The 12,464-nt window shown below is 41.6% G+C and overlaps 1 protein-coding gene across 1 annotated transcript in view; it reads right to left on the bottom strand.

The window, feature by feature from the left end:
- The window catches only part of SVEP1 (sushi, von Willebrand factor type A, EGF and pentraxin domain containing 1), a 157,232-nt gene extending 153,452 nt beyond the window's left edge, over nt 1-3,780 (bottom strand). The window contains 1 exon segment of the mRNA XM_032478157.1: nt 2,830-3,780. Coding sequence (XP_032334048.1) covers nt 2,830-3,378 — 549 coding nt within the window. The 5' untranslated portion in view covers nt 3,379-3,780.
- Between the last annotated feature and the right edge of the window lie 8,684 nt (nt 3,781-12,464).

Genomic DNA, 12,464 nt, shown 5'->3' on the forward strand with positions numbered 1-12,464 from the left:
ATATATATATATATATATATAGCTAATAATGTATGAAAAAAAATGTTCAGCTTCATCAACAAGGAAATGCAATATATAAATGAGACCCTACTTTTCACAAATAAATCCAGGGGGTCATGTTCAAATGATACTAACCTGTGTGGCCTGAATTCTGTATACTAACCCAGGCACTGTGTGTAGGAGTGCAATTTGGTACCCATTCTCTGCAGAGCAACTTGGCACATGTATCAAAGGCCTTAAAAAACAGGAATACTCTTCAAAGGAATAATACCTACCACTTCAGAAATTTGTATTAAGGAAATTATTAGAAATATAAGCAATGATTAGGTCACACAGTGTTACCTGTAACAGCCTAAATACACAACAAAAGGTAACTGCACAATAAAAATAAAGGCACATTCCCTCGTGGAATATTATGTGACCACGAAAAATGATAAACTAGAAGTGTATTTCTTATTATGGAGAGAAGATTGCAAATGTGATGGAAAAGTCAAGTTACAAAAGAGAACATACAATTGGATCCTTTTTTTGGGTAAACCTTATTTATGCATGATATATGTACATGTCTGAAAAACATATCTACTACTTAGACAACTGCAAAAAGTCAAGAGGGATATGTACTAAACTACTACAGTGGATTTACAGACAATTTTTCTAATTATTTTATTTTCTACAGTAAACACTGATTATCAGTAAAATAAAATGTATTTTTAAAAAATGATCAAAGAGATTTCAACAAGAATCCAGATGCAGAAGTCATGTTTAAAAAAAAAATCAAAAATATTTCTATACATCAAGAATAATTGTTTAAAAGTTAATTTAAAAAGAGGTTATTCATGACAGCAATACTGACTAGAATACATTTAGATCTAAATTTGAAAAGTATACCCTGGACTTAATTATTAGAAATCTACAACTTTACTAAAGAATATAAAAAGAACTGGTTATAAATGGACATACCATACTTTTGACTTGGAAGGACTATTATTATAAAATGTAAATAATCCCCAGCTTAAGTCTATATTTTCTATATTGAAATCAAAAGCCTGGCTGGTTTCATTTGGAATATGTGGAAATGAATTAAAAATTCAAGTTAAGTAATAAGTACCTAAGAATTGATTTTAAAAAAATAGATAACAAGGGGAGAGAATTTGTACTACCAGATACTTAAATATATTGTAAAGTTATCATAATTAAATCACTTTTGCAAAGCTTAAAAATAGATAGATGATAGAATAGAATATCCTATCATTCAGGATAATAAAAAATTAATAGAACACCAGGAAATCAAATACCCATAAGCTTTTAGTGTATGATAAGAGTGGCATTCAATTGAATTGAAAAGGATGAATGGCTATTAAATGATGCTGCCACAATTAGTCAGCTAATTATTAAGAAATAAAGTGAGACATCATTGTCATGCCATACACTGAAATGAGCTCCTGATGGCTTAAACTGTTAGATGGGAAAATATTTCTCTGATTTGGGAAATGAGATCTCAAGGGCAAAGTTTGATAGATTTGAATATATAAAACTTTGAATCATCCACCTAACAACACTGTGATACACAAAAGTACAAAAAAGAGCTACCAGTCTTACCATATAAAGAGCTTTCACAAGTCATTAAAACAAACATACACCATTATTGCAAAGTGGGCAAAATTCTTGACCAGATCATTATCAAAGGAAAAATACAAATGGCCAATAAATGTATTAGAAAAGGTTCAACCCCAACAAACTAAAAAAATGCATTCGCTAAAATGGTACCTCTATTCACCTATCAAATTGGCAAAAAAATATCAGCACATGTTACTGGTGACCATGTAGCAAACTTACTGCTGTGGTACTCTGCTGGTGGGAATGTAAATCTGTACAACCCTCCAAGGAAGAACTGGACAATAGTGTCAAGAAGTTTACAGTAATCAAAGGCATCCACTAATATTTGTTTACCATAACTTACTTAATAAAAAAACCTGTGTCCAACAACAGGTGCCAGGTCAAATAGATTACAGCACCTGTATTCATTGGGATAGTATGCAACTAACATAGAGATATATACTATCTATGTTATATCAGATATATAATAATGTAGATCATTTCAATGGTACAACAAATGAAAAAATGTAGGCTACAGAACAGCAAGACAACAATTTGGTTAAAAATCTGTGCAGATGTTGAACAACATGCAAACAGTCGCTTTTTAAGGCTGAACGGTATTAGAGGGTTTGACTCCCCACCCCCCACCCCCACCCCCGGTTTCATTCATTCCACAAACACTGGTTTGCTATTCTGACATTTCTATACGTTCCAAATTTTTTTCAACTTAATACTACTTTGTAATCCGAAAAACTTGTATTTTGGGAAACTGGGTTCCTCCCCCAGGCGCTAAAACTCTTGTAAAGGATGCAGAGCAACAGAATGCATATAGAAAACATACAATCACGTACCAGAGAATTGGGGAAACGTCCAGGTCACTTCACCTCTTACCTTAAGAGACACTTCATAAAACATACCCACCTGTTGCAGTTTGGCCACGGTCTGTCCCTACAAGTGTGAATGTGAACAGCACCTCAAGGACCCCCTCCTAAGAGGGTTCTCAAAGACTACTTAATAAGGAACCTGACATCTCCCTAAGCTTTTAAAATCCGTCATCCCAAGGGATCCCCCAGAACAGCAGGAGGTTAGGTACGATTCTGACTTGGGGGATGAAGACGCTGGGCTGGGGGGGGGGGGTGCTGCGGCTTGAGCGGGGCTGAGCCCGGGTTAGTGAAGGGTGGACAGGACGGGGGTTCGGGCCCCGGCTGGGGCCAAGAGAGGCGCGCATCTTACCGCGGCTTGCTGGAAGGCGCCCTTGGTGTAGGTGCCGCCGCCGCGGTAGGAGATGGCCGGGATCTCGCGGCTGAGCAGCGCGCACTTGTGCTGGTGCGCGCGGCGGGAGGAGATGTAGTCGACGCGCGGCACCACGTTGTTTTTGGACGAGAAGGTCACGATGGCCACACGCGTGGCCGTGGGCACCACCGGGAAGTCAGACAGCAGCTTGCGGACGAACTTGAGCTCGCTGAGGAAGTTGGCTTGGCCCACGCTGGACGACTCGTCCACCAGGAAGACCAGCTCCAGGCGCTCGCTGAGCTCCCGCAGCCGCCGCACGCGTTGCCGGAACGTCTGGCCCAGCCGCTCCACTTTGCTCTCCTCCTCCGCCGCCGCCGCCGCCGCGTCCTCGCCGGGCGCGGGTGGCGAGGGCAGCCGCCCCGGGGCCCCGGGCGCGGCCTCAGGGAAGAGGCGGAAGCTGAAGTTGCGCGACGGGGAGAGCTGCTGAAAGGTCGCCCAGCCCGAAACGAGCGCCAGACCCCAGCAACAAAAGGCCAGGCGCGCCCACATTGCGCTGGCGACGGAGCGGGCGCCCGGAGCGCAGGCGTCGGCCCGGCGAGGAGAGACGCTCGGCCGCCGGCTCGCGGAGGGGCGTGCGCGGCGCGGGGCGCGGGGCGGCGGCCGCGAGCCTCAGCGCCCTCTCATCTGACACTGGGGCACGATCCAGACGCCTCCGGCAGCCGGGGGGCCAGGGAGGGAGCGGCGCGCGCTCGCCACCCTCTCGCTCTCGCCTGTTCTCTTCCCTCTCCTCCTCCTCCTCCTCGCTCTCCCTGAAGCCTATAAAATGTTTGAAGGAAAGGGGGCAGTCAAGAAAAACCTCCCGCTTCCCTCCTTCTCTCCCTCCTCTCTCCGTCTCTCCCTCTCCCCTCTCCTCTCTCCTTCCTCTATCTCTGCCTCTATCTCTCTCCTCCCCCTCTCATTTCTCCTCCCGGGACCAAGCCAAAGACTCGCGGAGATTCCATGACACCAGAACCCCGCGTCTGTCAGGCTGTCAACATTCCCGCAGCAAGCGCACCAGCGCCGAAGCCCTGATTGATCCCATATGTCTGGCAGGAGCTGCGGAGGAATTCACTGGAGATGGATCCAGATACCGAGAGTGCCACAGTAATTGGAAACACTTTGTAGGGGAAAACACACACGGGCTGGCCAGGGAGTTGAAAGCATCCTTTGAAAACTGCTTGCTCACCTTTTGTGTCTCTTCTTCCCCATCCGGCGCCTCAGAGCCCTCCCCAAGTAGATGTTTGTTTGACTTTCCAGGTGAGGATTTCTCATCAGTGGTGTGTATGAGTGTACTCTTGAGGGTCCCCTCAGATCTCACCATGTAGGGGTTGCATGTACCCCCATGCAGCCTGGGTAGCTGAGGATTGGGGAAATGCTAAAATGGTACCTTTATTCACCTAACAATTTGGCAAAGATACTAAAAACACCAGGAATATGAGGAGGAACAAAAACTGACAAAGATCTTTTCCCCAAGGAAATTATAGGGTAACAAGTGAGGTGACCATTAACCAGGTATTCCAGAAATAATGTATATAATTATAGCTGACCGTGCTAAGTGCTATGAAGGCGATCTTAGGCAGACAGACTTGACCTTGGGAAGGCCAGGGAAGCCTTTGCTGAGGACATGAAATTTGTGCTAAGATCTAATGAGTAAGAGGCCCTTTTCCTCAATTATTTTTCATGTGTCCGTGGTCTCTTTCAACAGGTGAGACCCATAGAGGTCTATTTCCTTGGCTTTGAATGGTACCTGGCAATAATAGCATAATAAGGGTTATTGTGAGGATTTAACCATAAAAACAAATTTCTCATGTCAGTGCTTTGAATATAGTATGTACTCTATAAATGCGGGTTGCTGTTACTGCCACATTTAATCATGAATGCTCTTCAAATCCTTATTTTTCTAGCAATATTTCTTGACCATCTACCATGCCAGAATGTTAGATACTGAGGATCTGAAGGTGAGTAAGCCTCAGTTCCAGTACTGTGGGAGTTCAAAGGATATCAGAAGCAAACATAAACTTGCAAACAATCACAAAGGAGTGGGACGGCTGTAGGAATGAAGGAGAGGGAGCAAGAGGAGAAAGTTCTCCATCTTCCTGGCGAATAAGCAAGACTCACTTGAGCTGAGACTTTAAAAAAAAAAGAGAGAAAGTGTGTCCAAATTTCATCGACTCAGTGTTATTTCAAATACATCATTAAGAGCTAACGTTTCAGAACCTTTATGTGCCAACGTGGCATTGACTATGGGTACTAGGTTCTGTGTTCCCCACAAAAACCCAGGGAGGTAGGCAATTGCTTTAGGGCTTTTTGGTTGCAAGCAATAGGCACCCAACTTCTAGCTGTAAACAAAAAGGGATTTCTTGGCTTAGGAACTCAGCTGGAGAAAAGGCAGGGGTGGACTGGTCTCAGAAAGGCTTGGAAAAGGAAATCAAGAACTACCTAAGTCTTCAGTTTTTCTCTCGCTTCTGCTTCTCTTCCCGTGTTAGATTTAGTTTCTTTCTTCAGATTTCTGACCTGAGAAGGAAAGACTCTTCCCCACCAGCTCAGGTTTAAAAAGTCAACAAAAATGAACACCACTGCTACCTTAAAGAGCACGCGTGGGTTATACACCCCTCCCTTAGCCCAGCACTGTGGTTGAGGGGACTGGCCATTATGTAGTAGGGAAGAACCTTTGTATTCTATTCAAAGTTAATGGGATGTTGCCCTTCAGCTTAAATTCTACATAATAGCCCATCTTTGGGAACTCTGCCTCCCAGGTAAAGAGCATTAAGCTAAAATACCTTTGCATAGCTCACAGGAGGCATCCTGGCCAAGCCCACCTCTGAATGGTTGCAGGAAGGAAGAAATTGACACATCCCTCCAGAGGCCATTGGAACCAGGACTTTACCCTCTCCCCTTTTTTAGTATAAAAGAAGCCTGAATTCTAACTGGGAGGAAGATGGTTCTTTAGGACATTACTCTGCCATCTGGCTTTCCAAATAAAGTCGCTCTTCCTTGCCCCAACAACTCGTCTCTCAATTGGTTGGCCTGTCATGGGGCAAGAGCTTGGACTGGGTAACAATTATTAATTGTCTGAATTTAGGTCATATGCTCAGTAGAGCTCCAGAGTTTTAGCTGGGCACAAAGGTAACTGAAATAAAGATGACATATGCCAGCCTCCCTTGCAGATGGATGTGGCCATGTAGCTAGGTTCTGGGCAATGACATATAAATTATGGCTCTGTGTGGCAGCCTCCAGAAAACTTCTTTCAAAGACAGCTGCTTCTTTTTCTGTTGTCTCTTACTTTCATTCCTTATTCCCTATTTCTTCCCGGAACATGAATATGATGGCAGACCTCTAGCAGACATCTTGGCTTATGAGAATGATGATCACATTACAGCAATGGGTGAGTAGGAATCTGGAAAGAGCCTGAGTTCCTGCAGACTTCATGGAGCAGAACCACCATACTTGTCTCAGATTGCCTACCTCCCCCTTCTGTATTGAGTTTTCCCGTCACATTTGGCTGAACTTGATCCTGTTGAATGAACTCAAACTTACAGCCATGGTGGCTATCCTCTCAATATAAGCTTTCATAAGAGGACATACCACTATGTCCTCTGTTGCTCACTGCCCCCCCACCCAAAGTGACACACATCACTTCTGCTCCATTTCATTGGCCAAAGAAAGATGCATGGCCATGTCTAAGTCCAAAGTAGGAAGTACAATCCTACCATAACCCCAGAAAGCTAGAAATATTTGGTGAACAGAGCAAATAATTACCATACTGAGTCACATAAAATGGAAGACAATTGAGTTCAAAAAACAACATAGAGACAAAACCCTGGGAAGTTTAGTCTGCCCTAAAAGTGGGGCGGGTTTTAATAGGGAAAAATTAGAAATCAGTTTCTGCATGACTCTCTGATCTTTAGCGTGGGATAGTAAGTTCACCTGATGCCTGCTCTATTCCATATAACCATGGTGAATTACATAGCAGTGGTCACGTAACTGAGCAGCTGTGGGTATGAGATTAAATTCTTCTTTCTGACATTTTCCATCCCAGCCCTTCTTAGAATCTTTGGTTTGGGGGAGCACAAAAACTACCCAATTATACTAAAATACAGTTATCAAAATGGTTCTTAAAACTAAATTTGTCATACATGGACTTGTTCATGATCACGTTAAATAACATCGCCTAGCAACTGTTCTAATAAATATGGCTTCTTTCCAAAGTATTGATGATGTAATAACAATATTTTGAGGTATCTGCTGTGGGTCTAGATGCATTTAAACCTCCCTGGACAATTCTGACACCTGCCCTAGGGGCAAGAGCATAAGACCAACATACTCTGGCATTGTATATTTTCTACCTTAACTTTCCAAATGGGAAGGAGTGGAGACTAAAGAAGTCTTGCCTGTATGTTATTAAGATTGATGCTCCAAGCTGGGCACTGCTCCCCAGAGTTCTCTAGTATATTATCCTCTCTAGGCTAAAGCACTGGTTCTCTGTGGAGAGTGATTTTGCACCGCAACCCTCTTCCCTTCCCCACCACCAGGGAACATTAGGCAATGTCTGGAGATATCTGTATGGGGAACAGTGCTACTGGCATCTCATGTAGAGGCTGGGAACGCAACTAAACATCCTACAACGCACTGGATAATCCCCACAACCAAGGATCATCCAGCCCAACATGTCAGTAGCACCGAGGTTCAGAGACGCTGGCCTATACAACAATTAACAACAGATACAAAAAAGATAAATTTTCACTAAAGCAAAAACTAAAGTTGAGAAGCAACCTGAAGGTACTGAAATGACACTGTGGAGCAAGACAGAAAAAGTGACTCTGGATTCGTCTTGTGACATCAAGACTTCTGTGGAAAAAAGAGAAGAGAAGAGAAGAGAAGAGAAAAAAGAAAGAGAAGAGAAGAGAAGAGAAGAGAAGAGAAGAAGAAGAAAAGAAAAGAAAGAAAAGAAAGAAAAGAAAAGAAAAGAAAAGAAAAGAAAAGAAGAAAAGAAAAGAAAAGAAAAGAAGGAAGGAAGAAAAAGAAAGAAAAATGTGTGTTGGTGGCATAAGGGATTGGGTGGGGGACACATATTTTTCTCACCGCCTGCATCCTGATCAACAGGAAACTGAACCTCAATTCCTGTCTATCCATTGGGACTTACGTAAAGGACACCCACCTTCACCCCACCCTTCACTGCAGCTCTCTTGCTATGTTAAAGCAGGTGCTGTAAAAAGATAGGACGGATGTGTGGCGGGGGCAGGGGGAGATGGAAGGGAACTGAGGAAGAAAGCAGACAGTCGTACTGGCAGAGGTCCTTCTGAGATGTCAAGAATCAAGTCCAAGAAATGGAAGCAGAGGCAGGAAAAATTTCAGTTTCTATGCATGTTTGGAATAGTGTCTTGTTTTGTTTTGAAATCGATCACATAGTGTTCCTGAATCAAAGTGACAGGCAGTAAGATGCCCCCTTGTGACCGTATTTTGTAAGAATATCTTTCAGTTGTGAATGTAACGAAGACATTCTCCCACATACAGAGATTGGAAAAATATGCCACCCTGTATGTTTCTTTAGGTAGAATTAGCTGAAGATGGAGTCCACGATGGAAAAGTCCTAGCGGTGGACACTGCAAACAATTAAAAAGCAGTAAATAGAAATAAATGTTGTAAATCTGCTTATACCACTAGATAGAGATAAAACATGTTTAAATACTCATCATTTTATGTGTTTTATCTCAATTAATCCTGCCATAAATCCTGAAATAAATATATTGGGTACTCCATTTTTATAGGAGAAGAAATAGAGCTATCTGAGGTGGCCATAAAGTCTGGAAATAGAAACGGTTTACTGCTGTTACACTGCAATGTGCGGCATGTTTATCACGTTGCCCCTTGTTGGCCATGCAAGCTTGCAGTGAAGGCGGTGATTAACACATCACTCGTGTCAATCCCTGCATTTGTATCTATGTTGCTCTGCCTCAGATAATTTGGTCTCTGATTTCTGTGGGGAAAACCTGAGCCTTTAACAAACCCCAGGGGAAGGACTCAAGGGAGTTCAGATCTGGCAGCTTACTCTATACAACCGTGTCAGCCAATCCAGTTTTGGAAATTATCCAACCAGTCCCTCGCCCTCTGGCTTAATGGGGTGGTCGGTGTGCCAGCCTGTTAGAACCACTCCTGGTACTCTTCGCCTAGTCTGTCATATGTAGGCATTAACTGGTCACTTAACACGATAAAATACGTCTCTTCAAAGAAAAATGGGCTGAGACGTGTGCTTTCCATAGGTCACACACACCATCACCTTTGCCTTGTGTTTGGGTGGATGAAGTCCATGTGGGTTATCCTGACTGGCTCCTGACCCAACATCGCATCTACTGTTTGCCTCCATTTTCACATAGAAAGTAGTTTGGTCTCAGTCTTTGCGAAAGCAGGTGTTCTTATCCAAGATATCTGAGTGCCACGAGCATATTACCAACAACACTGAGATTATCCTTGGCTAAACTTTGCAAGATTTACATCTTGAACTGGTGAAAGACATGTGGATTGAGAATTTTTCATGTGGTACCAAAAGGTACCCCTGGTTTCTAGAACACTCTTTGAGCTGGCTATTATGTTCACAGTGACCACTTCCCTGCCCTCTTCAAAAACAGTCATCCACAAAACAGTGTGCCCAAAACATTACCTGTGACCTTGAAATTGTGAACCAGCTTCCCAAAGGTGCTCTCTTCCAGAAGGACATGCACTGAAGGACTCTTTCGATTCACTGATAGGACCAGCCCCGTGTCCACTTAGAAGTAGCAGCTTAATGTGGTCCCCCTTCATCATCTTCAACCTGTAAAAATAAAATAGTATCATGTATATTTCTAGACATTATATCCAAGGTCAAGGTTGAACCAAACTCTGTGTGATCTTCACCACAAATCTAGAGGTTGCTCTGCTAAAAACAAAGAATAATGATAAAAGCTTTTTAAAAGGCATATCTTTTTTATATTTATCCCTTTCTCCCACCAGTGTGTGAAATATAAAGGAATCAGTAAAGATAATTAATTTCCTATTGACAAACTATGTTATCGCCACTCCCATTTGGAAGAAACCAGAACTATAGTTACATTATGAATTTTATTTTTAAATTATCATATAGTAAAATTGACTTTGGGTGGGTATACAGTTCCATGAATTCAGACACATATGCAGATCCATGTAGCCACAACCACGATCAGGATACAGAACTGCTCCATCACTCCAAAAAATTCCCTTTGTAATTTCACTCTCCCCTCACTCTTAACCCCTGGCAATCCATTGATCTGTTCCCCATCACTATAGTTTTGTCTTTTCAAGATTGATATCAGTGGAATCATATCATTTGTAACTTTTTAAGACTAGTTTTTTTTCACTTGGTATAATAATTTCGGGATTTATTTGAGTTTGCGTACAGGTTTCTGTGTGAACTTATATTTTTATTTACTTAGGATAAATACCCAGAGATAGGATTATTAGATCATATGGTAAAGTATGTTTAATGTTTTAAGAAACTGCCAAAATGTTTTTCAGAGTGATGCATGTACCATTACTCATTCACAGGAGAAATATATGTGTTCTGGTGGGTCTGCATCTCATCCAGCACATGGTATTGTGTGTGTGTGTGTACACTTATGTATGATATATATAATATATAATTCTAGATTGCACTCTTCTTTCCTCTGTCATTGAGTCTACTGTTGAGCCCATTCAGTAAGTTTTACATTTCAGTTATTGCATTTTTCAGTTCTACAATTTTCATTTGATTCTCCTTTATATCTTCTATTTGTTGAAAAACTACTTCTATTTTCCCATGTGTTTCAAAAATGTTTATAACTGCTTGCTGAAGCATTTATATGATAGCTGCTTTAAAGTCTTTGTGATATAATTCCAATATCTGCCAGCTGGTATTGTCTTTTCACATGCAAGTTGTGATTCTTCTTTTTTTGATGGCAAGTGATTTTGAATTGTATCCAGAGTATTTTGAATGAGTTTCTGGGTCTTATTTAAGTCCTATAGAAAGTATTGATATTTTTGTTTTAGCCGGCAGTTAACCTGGGGAGGTTCTGGTCACAAGATCCAACCAGCCTTCCGTGGGAGTTAGTTCCAATGTTAGTTTGGATTTCAAAGTTTTTGCAATGCTGTTAGGACTTTTCCTGTGTGTGAGCCCCCAGTGGTTAATCTGGGACCTGGGTGGTGTTCTCTTTTATAGTTCAGTTACTAATTAAGATCAAATATATGCGCGGGCAGCTCAAAAGTTCCCAAGACATTTGCTCCCCACAATCTCCCCATTACATCCCAGTTTTCTGAGGGCTCCCATTTTCAGTCCTTCGACCAAAAAGCTGTGACTTTACTTGCCCCACCCTCCTGCTCACTTCTGTGACTATATTTGCATTTGGGCCAAATGGCAGGAGGACAGTGAGGTTTTGCCCCACCCTCCTGAATTTACAAGTCCACTAATAAGAGAAGAAGGTTCTTCCTCCAAGTTGTGGCTCCTGCAGATTTCTGTTGCTTTGCAGCCTCTGCTACCGCTGGTGCTGCCAAGAGACTGCCTGAGGTTTGGGAAATAAAAAACAGGGAGAGGAAAAACAAACACACTACACACACTCTGTCTTTCCCACTGTCTAAACCTGCACTTGAACACCTCTTCTGTAGCTCTCTTCCTTCCACATCTATACCTACTTGTGGGTTTCAGACTGTTGCGCTGAGCCCCAGTGGATCCTGGGGGGAAGAAAATGATAAACTCACTGCTGGTTCAGTGGTATTTTCTGGTCTTCTTTCCCAAGTCACTATTTGCTACTATTAACTTTTCCAAGTCCTTGAATGGCGGCTCCATGCACTCTATACAGATTTTATAGTTGTAGTCAGATAGGATGGAGTGTACTTGTTCCATCTTAAGAACTAGAATCATTACTTTATATTTTGAATAACAGTTTTATCCCCCTCCATTACTCTTCCAAGGTTATCTGTTCATTTAAAAGTTTTGTACTTTCTCTTAAGAAAGTCTTAGTAATTTACATCTTCTTAGGAAATTGTCCTTAATTTACATGGAGATTTTAAAATTTATTAACATAAAGGTCTAAGTAGCATACATTTTCAATTACTGTATTTGCCACCATATGTGTGGTGTTATTTAGTTTCTTTCCAATGTTACATATTGGTCATTTTACTTTTTTTCTCTTGATCACTCTCATGAACATTCTGCCTATTCTGTTGTGCCTTTTTGAGAACCAACACTTGGACTCTTTGTTTTCTGATATATTCATACATGCTTTTATCTTGAAAAAAATTTTTGCAGTTCCTAGACTTGACCTCTTAATTTTCCTTTATTTTGTTTTTCAAACAGAGCTCTTACAGATATAATTTCTACTGAGTATAACGTGAGCTAAATCTCATGTGTAGAGTCATTATTGTTTTCTAAACAATGTGTAATTATACTTTTATTTCCTCTTTGGCCCAGAAATTATTGAAGTGGGAAATTTATTTATTTTATTTTCGTTATTATTTTAACTGAGTGTTTGTACATTTTGTTAAACTATATTTAAGCTAATTTTCAAGCTTATTTCATTTAGGTCAGAGAACAGGACTGCACATTTTTTGTT

The sequence above is a fragment of the Camelus ferus genome, chromosome 4 (assembly GCF_009834535.1).
Source record: "Camelus ferus isolate YT-003-E chromosome 4, BCGSAC_Cfer_1.0, whole genome shotgun sequence".
Classification (NCBI taxonomy): Eukaryota; Metazoa; Chordata; class Mammalia; order Artiodactyla; family Camelidae; genus Camelus; species Camelus ferus.